The sequence below is a fragment of the Haliotis rufescens genome, unplaced genomic scaffold (genome assembly GCF_023055435.1).
Source record: "Haliotis rufescens isolate VD_foot unplaced genomic scaffold, xgHalRufe1.0.p SCAF_11, whole genome shotgun sequence".
Classification (NCBI taxonomy): Eukaryota; Metazoa; Mollusca; class Gastropoda; order Lepetellida; family Haliotidae; genus Haliotis; species Haliotis rufescens.
Window position 1 is genome coordinate 43,131,262 of NW_025963791.1, and position 15,665 is coordinate 43,146,926.

Genomic DNA, 15,665 nt, shown 5'->3' on the forward strand with positions numbered 1-15,665 from the left:
GCTCTACATGGTAATGACGCTTTACACGAAAATGATGCTCTCGATGATAATGACATTCTACATGATAATGACACTCTACCTGATTATGATGCCCTACATGATAATGACGCTCTACATGGTAATGACGCTCTACGTGGTAATGGTGCTCTATATGATAATGACATTCTACATGATAATGACTCTCTTCATGGTTATGACGCCATACATTATGATGATGCTCTACGTGGTAATGACGCTTTACACGAAAATGATGCTCTCCATGATAATGACATTCTACATGATAATGACGCTCTACCTGATAATGATACCCTACATGATAATGAAGCTCTACATGGTAATGACGCTTCAGGTGATAATGACGCTCTACCTGATAATGATACCCTACATGATAATGATGCTCTACATGGTAATGACGCTTCAGGTGATAATGACGCTCTACCTGATAATGATAATTTCTACATGATAATGACTCTCTTCATGATTAAGACGCCATACATTATGATGATGCTCTACATGGTAATGTGGCTCTATATAATAATGATGCTCTACTTGATAATGACGCTCTATATGATAATGAAACTTAAAATGATAATGACTCTCTTCATGATTATGACGCCATACATCATCATGATGCTCCTTATGGTAATAACATTCTACATGATAATGACGCTCTACCTGATTCTGATGCTCTACATGGTTATGGCGCTCTATATGATAATGATGCTCTGCATGGGGATTACGCTCTATATGATTATGATGCTCTATACGATAATGATGCTCTCCATGATAATGACAATCACATGATAATGACACTCTACCTGATTATGATGCCCTACATGATAATGACGCTCTACATGCTAATGACGCTCTACGTGGTAATGGTGCTCTATATGATAATGATGCTCTACATGATAATGACGCTCTATGTGATAATGACACTTAACATGATAATGATGCTCTACATGGTAATGGCGCTCTATATGATAATGATGCTCTACATGATAATGACGCTCTATATAATAATGACGCTCTACATGATAATGACACTCTATATAAAAATGACGCTCTATATGATAATGACACTTAACATGATAATGATGCTCTACATGGTAATGACGCTCTACATGATATTGACGGTCTATATGATTAGGAGGTTTAAGATGATAATGACGCGCTACCTGATAATGATATTCTACATGGGGATGAAGCCCTACATTATAATGACAGTCTACATGATTATGATGCTCTACATGATTATGACGTTCTAGGTGGTAATGACCCTTTATATGATAATGACGCTCTTCATGACATTGTACAGTCATGATAATGATGCTCCTCATGATAATGACATTCTACAAGAAATCGGCGCTCTAAATAATAATGACGCTGTGCAGGATACTGTCATGCTTCATGATAATGACACTCTGTATGATAATCATGATACAGGATAATGGAATTATCTCTGTATGATAATCATGATACATGATAATGGCATTCTTCATAATAATGACACTTAACATGTTAATGTCGATTCCCGACATGGGTACAATGTGTGAAGCCCATTTCTTGTGTCCCCCGCGGTGATATCGCTGGAAAATTGCTAAAAGCGGCTTAAAACCATACTCAGTCAGTCAGTCAGTAACATGATAATGGCGCTCTACAGGATAATGACGCTCTCTGTGATAATAAAACCACAGAAGGAATATGGCGGAACTTCTACTGGCGTATCTCTCTGACACATACTTAAGCAATCTGTTGTCATATTTGATCCTGTCGCTTTTGTGGTAAATCCAGTGTCACATTTTGTACAGTTTGTCTGCCCTGACGCCGGCTGGTACTCCCCGACTGCACACATCTGGCAGGTGTTGTCCGCTGACCGGTACTGCCCAGCAGGACACACCGCTGAAATACACCAACAGCTGCTATAAGTCTCATCCTGTTTGTATAAATATCGACTTTGACTTTGACTCCATTATCATCCTGAAACAAAATTACTGAATACTGACTGTTTTACAGACGAACTGAAGGGTGGCTGGTCGAATTTAGTGCTGCTTTAAATAAAATTTCAGGATCACATCCCATAATCTACTAATACACGTGTGCACGTGCACATACACAACACACACACGCACGCACGCACGCACTGAATGATTACTGTTCGTGGCCGATATATCAATTGTCATATCAACAAGGAATGTTTTACCTTTTTTGTTTGTTTGCTGTTTAACGCCATGAGCATCGATCCATGCAATTGGGATACGATGACATGCATCAACCAAGTCAGCGAACCTGACCACCCGATCCGGTTAGCATGGGTTGCGCAACCGTTCGAGATTATAGATGGTAAGAAGTAGCTCACTCCTCTCACTCTCACAACTATTGGTCAGTTCAGGCATATGCAGTTAAGCCAATTGCCATTTTATAGAACCCTTACCAAGAGAACAGGCGCTCTGGTTTGTGGAAGCTTCTGCTTGTGTGGTCTTGTCAGCATCACACTTGGTGCAGTTCTCCGTTCCAACACTGGCCTTGTAGTAACCTTTAGGACACGCTGTGCACGTCTCTGTATTATGGGCGAAGAATCCCGGCTCACAGTTCACTGGAATATAACAGAGCTCTCATACTATAGGGTAAGAAATACAACATATACACCGTAGCGTATGTCCACCTTCACGTGAATGGTACGTATTGCGAAATATAACGCTTTATATCTACAGGCCAGGAACAAAGGAATGAATAATTGTATGTGGTGTAAAGGTAAAAAATAACAAGAAATAAAAAAGCGATAATGCCCCCTGATAAACTGGTACATTCGACCAAGCAAGACCGAAAGCAGTTCAGAATGCACAAGCAACTAAGAAATGCATAAAAGACAATTAAATACATTTAAGTTCACATAGAAATTTAATTCATTCAAAGACCTTTATGAATCACCACCCTCCCTTTGAGAAATGGTGATTATTTGTTGAAAGATGCTGCTGATGGTTTTAAGTTTATCGTTTCAGCTGACAACACAATGTCTAAAAGATATTTATGACGATACACCTCGTTTGATAAAGAAATGTTCCTTTTTGAAGGTTTGTGAGTAAACGACAATGCTCTTTTCTGATAAGATTTCTAATAACTTATATTCCCGGACAAAGGCTAGTTCTATACTAACCAAAAAAACAGAAATGACAATATCTCTGATAACTAGAGGTGTATATCACCACCAGGAATTCTCGGCAACGTTATACACAATGTCGTAGGGTGAATACCACCATTCTGAGCACAAAGCACTAAAAATACCTGAAGGTTTAACACAACTTTATGTGATCACTGACCATATGTCCAACGTTCAGCAGTTATACAAAATGGTATAATAAATTAAACTAAATTACATGTTGCAATATGCAATATGTCTCTGATCTGGTTAAGTTCAATGAGCTGTGTGTCACTGTGAGGTTAAATTCAGCAATTAATAGCATAAACAATTAACTATAATTATTGTTATTTCCTTGTACATGCACGCTACAATGTATAGTCGAAACTACCTACATATGTTACAGTCTGCTGAGTCTGTGGCATTGGTGCCTGCAGTGGTGTAGTTCATGGGACACGGCGTGCAGGCAGTATTGCCCCTGGTGTCCTTGTAGAGCCCCTCGGGACAGACAGTGCACGTCTTCGCAGCCGCGTCATAACCAACGCCAACGTCACAGAACGCTGAAACATGACGGTGCAGTTGTGTCAAAATTACCGTTAGGGTAGTACCCAATACATTATAGAAAATCCTTCTTGTACACAGAATGTGTTTGTTGTTGTAAGACTGTTGGCATAATCAGCTTCTTTTTTTAATCTCCGGATTTTCTAGTATCAATTGTCATATACTTACTGACATTACAGAATATGCACAGTGTTACAGAATTGACACTCAGGAGTTTCTGTAACACTGAAGCTGACGTATCTGGGATCTCCTACTTACTGACACTACAGGAGATTATGTTACACTGACGTATCTGGGATCTCCTACTTACTGACACTACAGGAGTTTCTGTAACACTGACGTATCTTGGATCTCCTACCTACTGACACTACAGGAGATTATGTTACACTGAAGTATCTGGGATCTCCTACTTACTGACACCACAGGAGATTATGTTACACTGACGTATCTGGGATCTCCTACTTACTGACACTACAGGAGATTATGTTACACTGACGTATCTGGGATCTCCTACTTACAGACACTACAGGACATTCTGTAACACTGACGTATCTGGGATCTCCTACTTACTGACACTACAGGAGTTTCTGTAACACTGGCGTATCTGGGATCTCCTACTTACTGACACTACAGGAGATTCTGTAACACTGGCGTATCTGGGATCTCCTACTTACTGACACTACAGGAGTTTCTGTAACACTGACGTATCTTGGATCTCCTACCTACTGACACTACAGGAGATTATGTTACACTGAAGTATCTGGGATCTCCTACCTACTGACACTACAGGACATTCTGTAACACTGGCGTATCTGGGATCTCCTACTTACTGACACTACAGGAGTTTCTGTAACACTGACGTATCTGGGATCTCCTACTTACTGACACTACAGGAGATTATGTTACACTGAAGTATCTCGGATCTCCTACTTACTGACACTACAGGTGATTCTCGCTGCGTCTGACGTCTTGCTGCCTGAACATGGGGTGCACACAGCAAATCCGGCCTCGTCTTTAAACGTGTCTTCAGGACAAGGGGAGCATACGTTATTCTGACCCTGTTTTCCAGGAGCACAAGAAACTGTAAAAGATGTGGAGTTTAAACTACAACATATAATAAGACAGACGACAACAACTTAATCAGATGCATATATTTCCAGAAGGCCATATTTCGGATAACAACTTAACCTGTTGGAAAACCTGAAGCAAAACATCGCTGTCTGTTTCCAACCCTGATTCCTGGATTCAAAAACGCATTACGTGCCTTATGAACGACATTCAACTGTGACAAATACTTAACATTCTTGAGTGTACTGTCAAGTGCCTGGACTTATTGATACTATTTAGACTCTTGGCTTTGCCGGTGTTCAGTTAAAAAAGTCAACACATAACAAAACACTGACCTGGTTTGAACCATATTTTACAGTTGATGGCACTATATTTGTACACTGACCTAGTCTGTATTAGGTTTAAGAGTGGATGTTTTAATCGAATGCCCACTTACTTGTGCACTGAGCTCTGGAAGTGGAGGCAGTTGAAGACGTATTCAGATCGACGCCACAACTTTCACATTTGACCTGTGCCCGAAGTGGTTGATACTCTCCATATCCACATGGCTCGCAGGCACTGCCACCAATTTTGTACCCAGGCTGACAGTTTCCTAAAGTTATTAATTACAACAATTATTCTTACAGAAAAACAACTGATGGGTAAATTCCATATAAATTAATGTAAATAATTGATATATTTATTACGTACAGCCGGCTAAGATCGTTATGAAAATGGACTTACTTAGTGTGCACTGTGTAGCATCGGTGGCACCAGTTGTTTCTGTGGTAAAATCAGCATTAGAACACGACTCACAGGCCGAAAACCTCCTCTGGGATGATCCATCGTTCCAGGTCCCTCTAGGACATGGCTCACATTGAGTGCCATTGACCTGCTGGCCCGCAGCACAGAATGCTTATGGAATAAACATATGATCGTTAAGAACGTCCACCTCACCAAGCATTCACATACATGGCTTTGTCGGCTGTATTTGTAGCGGACTCTTGCTGATAAGATTAGAATATACACTGAGGGAAACAAATAAGGGAACACATGAAAATACAAGTGCTCCTTTATTGTTCCCAGGCTAGGGATGTCAATGTGGGTAAAAATCGGGGAATAAACATAGGGACACTTTAATGAAATGGTGTTCCCTTATTTGTTTCCCGCGGTATATCTGTTTGTGGTCTCTACGTACGAGGGGCGGTCAAGTAGCCTTATAGTTAAAGCGTTCGCCCGTCACGCCGAAGACCCGGGTTCGATTCCCGAAAAGGGTACAATGTGTGAAGCCAATTTCTGGTGTCCCCCGCCGTGATATTGCTGGAATATTGCTAAAAGCGGCGTAAAACAAACTCACTCACTCTACTTACGAAGACAGGCGGAACTATTTCCACTTTGGGGCTGCTTTGTGCCTTGGTTTGTGGAGCAGTTTAGACACTGCGTTGTGGTTCTGGGAAGCTCCTCTGGTTGATATGTGTCTACAGGGCAGTCCACACATCCCAACATGTTACTTGTCAGCTTCTGTCCAGCAGTGCATACCTCTATTGTAACAAACATTGTAACAACATTGACTGCACAAGTAGAGAATCTTGACGTATTGAGAATGTTTTTTTATATCAAATATATCAAACCGAGTTGATAAGACTGGAAAAACTCCAGATTGCCAAGGAGTGTTCATCGGCGAGTGTTTATCAACGAGTTACGAGGGTTTGTCAAAAGACAAGAGGTGATATTTTATTTATTATCCAACATCATTCTTCCAACTTTTTCAGTTTGAAGACAGTAAAAAGAAGGGATTATATTTTCGAAACGATCTTAGCTACGATTAATCTTAACAACTGACGTTCAAAGTTTAGACATCTGAAATTTAAGATAAGATAGATTTTCGAAACAATCGTAAACCTGTTGCAGATGGCAGAATGATACCATAGCTATCGTAACTCTGACAGAAAATTAAGTAGAGCTAATAAACTGATTTCATTTAATCTGGCTGAGGAGCGAAATACATTGTAAATGTGTCAAATCTATTCCAGAACGTAGTTCGATGATGTTTAGCTTGTCTGACAGCATTGCTGAGGATCATTTACCATTATTTGTCCATTTGTTAAAGATGTCTATTATATATTGATCAGTAAATTTAATTCAGCAAACGTTTTCTGCGAACATATATTTGAAAGTGAATTTTGGACGATGTTCAAACTGTTCTACTTTTTGACGATATTTTAAACACGACCGAGCATGGTAACCCATTTTTTATTTGATTTTGATACGAAAATCTGTGCTTAACTTTTGCTGTCAAAATTTCATTAAATTGTTATATTTAATGGAATACAGCTATGTGCCTTTAATCCCCTGTTTTTGAAGAATGCAATTGTTGAACAGACAGTTTTTACTCACTTCTTATCAAATATGTGTCGTTCAATAGTATAGATAACCTAGGTATTAAAACGAAACAAAATACAATTACTTTTGCATTAAAAATATTAAATATACCATCCAAATATTTTGATCACAAGAATTTTCATGTTAAGTCAATAAATACTACACTGTATAGTTAAATTCAATTGTTAAAACCGCTCGACCCACAAAATTTTAGATGTAAAAACTGATGCGAAACATTTATGTTTTTTTACATATGTAGATTGATATAATTTTATAAATTGTGAAAATAAAGACTAAAGCAGTAACACAAATGCGATTTAGACAATATAACTGGGGAACTCTGCGCTTTATCAAACCTTTCATATTTAGCAAAGTCTCGAGTAGAGTATGAACTAAGATTACCTGGCCCTGAGTTATCAATAAGGTCACGGTCATTACTACTGTCTACCGACACCTTCCATTTTTATCCTTCCCAAATTATCCTAAAGGTACGTTGTTTCACACTCCATAGTTATGTGGATCGCTGTCGCGATTAAGAACACATCTGATGTGAAATCATTGATGGGTTCTTCGTGTTTTCGAAGCGTCAGTTTGAATCACCCAGTTTAACAAAATGAAATGTCAATGTTTGACCGTAAAGCAGACTTCTTGTTTCGCAAAATGTCTATGGCAAAGTATGCCGCCATCTTGGATAAAATAAACTTACGACAGGTATGGGGCTGTCTTAGATTTACACAGATATCTCAGAGCTACGATAGTTTCGAAAATAGGCTACGATAGCCTACGATGTCCTTACGGTAGCTTTACGATAACTTTAGGGCAACGATCGTTTCGAAATTGTAGGCCCAGTGTAAAAAGCACTGGTAACAGCTTCAGTTGCAGAGCAATAAGTGATGTCATTTGATTGAAATGGTAACCAATGATGTCACAATGGTTTTCAAAGCATCTACAATGTAGATATCGCTTGATCTCACCCAAGTGATATCTCCTGTGGGAGCCAGTTTTTGATGATAAATTCTGTTCACATTTGTTTTCTATATAGCTCTAATTGCTTAACCCTTGCGATGAAAGGATCACTGTGAATCATGTCTTGGTTGTCGCGAGGGATAGTTATTATCGTTTAGAATGTTTTACTAATGTCAGTGCTTGTTTAAGTCTTGCTTTTTAAAGATATCTGATACATTTTGAACATTTTGAATTGTTTTAGAACAGTGTAATATTATTATCAACTGAGAGTTTGAAGCCGGTGCCATTCAGGCTGTTACGGTAGTGTGAAATTATTGTCCCTCAGATAGTGGCCAACTGGTGACCAAAGTGACAGCATAAATCCTGCTGGGGAATCATATGGAGAACAGAAGCACCGTTAGTTCCATGATGCCCACTAAGGTTTGTTTCGCTAGTAGTCTACACATACTAACTAACCTACAGAAAAATGAATTTTCTTTATTTTGATCTGGTTTATTTTATACCTAAACTATGATACGTATCTTTCTTTTTACTGTTTTTGGTATTTAAAAATAATTAACTTATCTAATCGCTTTTTGGCAGTAATAGTGCCGATGAGAGGTAAGTTTTTTTTAACTCATTCACTCAATTGCTTGAAAGGTTAAAACAGAAAACTTACTAATTTTACAATCCTCTGGAAATTTAGAGCCAACGTCGTCTGTTGATTTTGTGCTATCAGCACATGCTTGACAGGTCTTAAATCTTAGTAGGTCTGTGTTGGAGCGGTAAGTTCCTCGGGAACAGGGCGTACAGTTCTTGGTGCCAGGTGTTTTCTGTTCTTTGCCATCTGGGCAGAAGACTGCAAAAAATACCCAAAGGCATGGTCTTCTTTAATTTACTTTGGTAAGGAAATTAGCATGGGTAAATGTTTGGCAGAAGTAAATTCTTACTGGTACAATGGTCATCGGAAACTGAAAGAATATTGGATTCGCAATACGCTCGGCCCTATCAATAGAGTTGATATGCGAGAAAGAAATGCACCATTGCGACAATTGCGCCTACAAATGTTCTATATTTGGATTGACTCGCGTTGCTCAGGTACCTAACATCCCGTTCGCAAAGACAGAGTTTTGGAACTCTCAAGTGCCATATGATTAAGTGTTACCATTGATTTGATGAGTATTCATAACTGTCAACTCACAGATGCATTCAGTGGCGTTGATGGTTCCAGTGCTCTTGGTACTGTAGCTGGTATTGCATGATAGACACTGTTCCTGGAGATCCAAAGGTTGATATTCCCCAATAGGACATTGGTAGCACATATTGTCAGTCGTGTTCCTGTAGTTTCCTGCTGTGCATATCCCTGTTCACAGTATGGACATAAATAATTGGATTTTATATAGTCTGAAACAAAACTAAATAAGCTACTTGTCAATGTTGAAGATACCATTTAGGCAAATATACAAAATGAACATGTTTGGAGCCAGTAAAACATATCAAGTCATATATGGAAGGTTGTGAACATTTGACTTGCCTTTGCACGAGTTTGTGACAGATGCCACCGGTGGGGCAGGATACGCTCATCATTTCGCTAACACATGCCATCATCATTATTTGATAGTTAGCCATCAACACATGCTAATGCTTTTGTCGGAATCGTACAATGTACTTTGAAGATTGCTTATTACTTTGGAAAGGCTTTTTGTAATAAAAAGATGTAAAGAAATTCAGAGTGGCGTTAGCCCGACTCATATGCAACTTTCCCGATCTTCTTATTGAATCTGGTTGACACAGCAGAATTTAAAGAGAAGACAGAATCTGTTTACTGTGTAGTTGTAATAACATAGAAGATATCATATATCATTTTTTACTTGTTTGTTTCAAATTTTATGTTGACATTAGAAACGATTAATCAAGATCTATTTTCTCAAGGATCCTCACTTGCACAAATGTTACTCAGTAATGAAAACTAAAACTACTGTCACAGTAAACAACTTTATATATTCATATTCCCTGCCATGAATCTTAGAAAGCATGCGCTTACTTAACGACTTGATGTAATTTGACAGTTATCTTTGCTATTTATGTATCTTCTATTGCATACATGTACAATACTACTTTGTATACATGTCCTATATGCCCACGACTTTCTCAGAATTTAGAAATAAAGATTGATATATTGAGAGGGGTTTGTATCTTTCATTTGATGAGATGAGTCCATGTGATGAGGAACTAACTGGATAGCTGTTACGTCATGCTACCATGAAACAATGTGATCACTTGATATACAGCGACCCTTACCATTTTAAAGCTCACTACATTATTCTTAACAGGTGGCTCTATCTGATGTTAATCTTGGCAAAGACATCACACAATTCCGGTCAACCCTTACACATAGTACTATTGATTTGAATGAACTTATTGAAGTAAATACAACAAGGATGCCGGTCTACTGATGATCAGATATATCAAAGTTCTTACTGATGGAACAGTCGGTTATATTTGTAGATCCATCCGTCTGGGTGGTGAATCCAGTATCGCATGCTTGACATGGTAGGAATCTCAGAGGCATAGTGTTATCTCTGTATTTGCCTCTTGGACAAAGTGAACATGTTTTGGAACCTACTGGAGACTCTTCACGTCCTTCTTGACAAAAGACTGCAATAGACAATGTGCTATGTTACGTTAAGTTATATAATTAAAGGTTTCAGTTCGTTCCAAACCTTTGTTTCTTTGATGTCACACTTGACCTAGAATCATCATCTGTTATCATACAACACTGAGTTGAGATGCTACCCACTCACACAGGAACATATTGCTGTAAATATTATACACGAGCAGTATATACATATAGTATATACATCAATGTCCCTATTTAACCAAGCCATGTGATGGAAATATGCCTATGTGCACATTGATACATTTCATTCACACTCATGTTCTCGAAAACAATTACAGAATTGTAAATGCCAAGTGATGTGTAAGTCTTTTTGTACATCCTTCCTGATGTCGTCCCTATTTGTGATAGTGTTTCCTCCTTGTGTATTGTAATGCCCAGCGTTGTTACCTTGCCACAGATATATGTATCCACTTATATGTTTATCCTGTGGTATGAGAACAAAGACCATTCCTGACTATTGCTTGAGTACAGTGTCACACACTAGTGGCATCCACAAATGAATATACTATCATATTGCAAGAACATCCATTATCAAATGTGGCATTTCAGATTAAAGATATGTAATTTCTAAATGAAGTCCGTCTGCCTGTTGTGTCACAGAAAAACAGGTACCAATTTTGACACACGACATATGTATTTGAGATGGTTACTGTTAACCTTCTTAGCTTGGGGTTGTATGCTCCTCAGGGAGTGCATTCTGATCCATTGGCCGGGGAAATGATACTGTTGCGCAATAGATAATTACTTTGTTTAATGCATTGATGCATTAGTGAATGATTTTCCTTCTTCTTCTTCCACTTAAGATTATGATGTACAGATTAACATAAAAAATGCAGCAACGAGGGTTTAGGTGATCCTGGCACTGTCAGAATGGTTAGCCTAAGGGCGGTTGCCCCTCTACACACAGCCCAAACAGTGAATGGGAGAATGTAAAGACTCCATAATACTCCAGCCTTCTGCCTTACCCAGATTGTAAGAAGGGCTGTATTCCTGGCAACTCACCCGGGTACTCTCCAAATGTCAGTCAACAGATTGGGAGGTACCAAACCTAAGTCACCGAGAACAATGGGGAGTCGGGCAGAAAATTCTATAATATAAATGATTTCATTGAATTTAAAAAAAAAGACAAGATCGGGTTTGTTGGCCTGGATACGTCTGAGGCTATATACGGGCCTATTCCAAAGAATTAGTATTTATCATTTTCCATGACCCTTTCGACATATTCCTGGTCTTACCATAGATGGACATCTGTGTCAAAGCCACAAGCATGGCAAGGACGGTAATAAAATCATCGAGCCACTCCATCATGTCGCTTATGATTATCATTACTATTATTATTGATGTTGTTGTTTCCCAGCACTTACATTTACAATCAGCAGCATTTATAGATCCTTCAGCTGCAGTTGTGTAGCTGTTGTTACAGGTAATGCAAGATCTCTGCCATTTCATCGGCTGGAACTCCCCTATCGGACATATCCTACATACTTTGCTGATGTCGATGTATCTGCCTGGGGGACATTCAGCTGTCAAAAAGAATATTGATTTGATACCAGATACCAAAATAAAAGAAGATAAACAAGCACATCCAGGTTGACGAAAAGGTAATATAACCTTTTAACATAAAAACTATTTGCTTTTGGTTTTAAAATAAATCTACCACAACGTGATACTGACGTAAATTACAGCCGGACGACGAGGTTGTCTTGGTTCCTTCAGTGGTTCGTCCTCTCGGACATCTCTGACAGTTGTCTTGTAAATTGCGCGTCCTGAAGTAACCTTGAGCACAATCCTTGCATGATCCGTCATCCTGCAACTCAGTGCCGGAAGGACAGCCATCTGCAACGTGGAAAATACACTGTAATTTGCATCATCCAATAAAAAGGATCGTTGTGTTTGTGACCTTGCATCAACATATTCAAATGATTTTAGTTTATGGATAGAGAAACATATCACAAAGTTATGTGACCTATATTAGTAGGATCTCGACTACTCAAAGTGTTCATGACAGTCACGTGAGGTACTTAATAGGGGGACGCAATCACATATTCTAATTGTTCACGTACAAAATACCAACAATACATCGTGCAGCTCAAAGTGTATTAGATCCACACAGCACGCTCACATGATGAACACATTAGATCTATATGATATACAATGTACCTCGTATCTATGAAAATCTTATCTAATCTTACTTTGATCTTCTTATGAAAACAACAAGTATTATCTTAAACAGTATTTCAAATCTGCTGCAAATACGGTCTTTGGAAAGATAATTAATGAAAAGCTTGACGTGTATTTTGGTTTCTTCTCCTCCTATATTGGAAAAATATATTTTGGCCTGATATTTTTGTTAAAATAGGCTATGCTCAAACCAAGACATAAATTCTACTTCCGGCTTCCTAATCAGATTATCAATCGAAGCACATTGTACATATAACACTCTGTGGAAAAATACAAAAGATTTAAAAAACAATGCACTAAATACCTGATATTGCTAAAATAATCCGTGTTATGTTCGAAAGGAGCATATCAGATGCAAGTAGATGCATAGACTGCAGAAGTATTGACAACAATACTGTGAGAACACTTGGTGCAATGACCTTTATAATTCAACATGTCGCATGGGAAACATATACACATATACAGACGTGTTACAGACATTCCCTTGAGAGCGCTGATTGAGATACGTGATCGAGCTATCCTTAGATGTTCCTTGACAAATCATGACCCAAAAAGAGACACAATGGCAACAATGAGACAATAACAAAATCAGCCACATATCATTACTTACTTCTCGGAATGTCTAAAGAAGAAAATGAAATAACATTAAAACATTTTAACATGATGGTACGAATTGGAAATCGTTTGTGTGACCAAGGTTTCATTGTGAAAACATACCGACGTTGATCAACATTATCACTCGAATTCATAATCAGTAGTGTCACTGCTACTGTAGCTAAGCAGATTCCTCTATTTCATCAACAGTTTAAAATGTCAACAAAGACAGACACTCTAAATTGTTTGATTGGCATTACTTAGAAGTTGACGGATGACAAGGTAGACACAGTTTTATGGATAACAACCCGTTTAATACTTTAAAAATTGACGTTTGGGTATAGATCCTTATACCGTTGTCAAGCAAGAATGTTATTTAGCCAATTAAACAGGATAGGTGATTATTATGAGTTCATAGATGGCGGATGGGATGAAATAGCCTTGATCTCTGTTGATTGATGGCTTGTGGCGGCGAATGTGGACTGCTTCTGTTAGTTTTCTTTTAGTGAAATCATGGAGGTTGTCGGAGAGGATTTGGACGTTGTCCCAGTTGTTGTTGTGATTAGGACAGTTGCTGATATGGTCCAAAATGGCTGATTTTGTGTCGGATTTATTGGTGGAGGTTTTATGCTCTTTCATTCTGGTATTTAATGGACGGGATGTTTCACCTACGAAAGATTGTCCATAGTTACAGTAAATATTGTAAACTACACCTTTAGGCTCTTGGGGTTTAGTTGTGTTCCTGCCGTTGGCTCTTAGCAGGATCTTGAGGGAGTTGGAGCTGGTGAAGTGGGTGTCGATGTTGGCTTGCTGTTTGAGGAGGTGGCTGATGATGTGGGAGGCTTTTCCTATGGACGGGAGGGCGATGCGGAAGGGCGCTGATTCGGGTTTAAGGGTCGCAGGTCTGGGTGTGGGATGGAGTACAGTGGTGATGACTTTGTCAACGAGATTGGGTGGATAATAGTTGAGGTGGGTGAAGACATAGCTGAGGTGTTCGATCTCGGTTTCGGGGTAAACAGAAGAATGGTTGATGGCTCGTGTGGTGAGGGTGGAGATGATGCCAGTCTTGGTTCTTAGGGGGTGGTTATACTGGTCGGTGTGTTGGATTTCCGGTAGACACGGGTTTAGATTCTGTTTGTTGGGCTTCTGGAGACGAGGACATCTAGGAAGGGTAGTTGGTTTTTCTTTTTTTCGATTTCTATGGTGAACAGTCTTGCTTGACAACGGTATACGGATCTATACCGAAACGTCGATTTTTACAGTATTAAAGAAGTTGTTATCCATAAAATGGTGTCAACCAAGACAGACACTCGTAATGAATTGCTGTCAGCACTGATATGCCTAATTTAAACAAACCATGATGTCATCAAAAGGAGAAACAAGTCTAAGTTAAACATCCTCAGTAAGATGGATAAGAAATTTACAGAGCCTTTGAGAGAAATTAAGGGCTTGAAAAAAAACAAGGTCCTAAATGAAAATGTTGTAAAGTGTACACCTATCAGGTCTCATTGTATTTGTACAGACAAGGTTGAGTAATGGACATAAGATGTTTTAGCTTCAAGAGTGGTCAAAGTGTAGAAGTAAAATGTTGATCAGAATTCAAAATATTGCAAAACGTAGCATATAGTATGAGCTCCACAACTGATTACACATGTATCCTATTTCGTTCTACTTTCAGTCAGATGAGATCACACCGACCATTGACAAACATTAGGAAAATAATACGCAAGTAGGTACAAGAAGTTTGATTGCTTTTGGTACTTTTTTTAAAGGAAGTTGCAGAATATTTTGTTTCTGAATGGGGGTTGAACACAAGCAAAAAGTTTTTGATATACTTTGATATTGTATATCTAAACTCCAGCATACGTTGGTCTGCATTCCACCCAGGTGGAGGGAACTAAACCATACATGTCAACGGATGCAACATATAAACCAAACATATTCTATTTATTATTAGTCAAAGGCTAACCAAAGTTTGGAATGTATATATTGATAATATTCATTGTGAGTCACTTGCATAGCTCATTGTACTCAGTCACATTACAATGTCCTGACTATGTAGTCCCGAACTTTAGTAGTTAGTAGAGAAAAACGTCACACGATAGTAGGTAGCGGTGATTCACGAACAAAGGCAAG

The 15,665-nt window shown here is 38.7% G+C and overlaps 1 protein-coding gene across 3 annotated transcripts in view; it reads right to left on the minus strand.

Moving 5' to 3' along the window:
* The window catches only part of LOC124121080, a 124,035-nt gene that overhangs the window by 15,052 nt on the left and 93,318 nt on the right, over positions 1–15,665 (minus strand). For all 3 annotated transcript variants that reach the window (XM_046484032.2, XM_046484033.2, XM_046484034.2), the window contains 12 exons: positions 12,429–12,590; positions 12,119–12,277; positions 10,556–10,732; positions 9,276–9,437; positions 8,754–8,933; positions 6,118–6,288; positions 5,492–5,662; positions 5,205–5,360; positions 4,635–4,781; positions 3,535–3,699; positions 2,435–2,596; positions 1,744–1,902 (listed from right to left, as the gene is read on the minus strand). In XM_046484032.2, the coding sequence (XP_046339988.2) occupies positions 1,744–1,902; positions 2,435–2,596; positions 3,535–3,699; positions 4,635–4,781; positions 5,205–5,360; positions 5,492–5,662; positions 6,118–6,288; positions 8,754–8,933; positions 9,276–9,437; positions 10,556–10,732; positions 12,119–12,277; positions 12,429–12,590 (1,971 nt within the window). The remainder of the gene's footprint in view (positions 1–1,743; positions 1,903–2,434; positions 2,597–3,534; positions 3,700–4,634; positions 4,782–5,204; positions 5,361–5,491; positions 5,663–6,117; positions 6,289–8,753; positions 8,934–9,275; positions 9,438–10,555; positions 10,733–12,118; positions 12,278–12,428; positions 12,591–15,665) is intronic.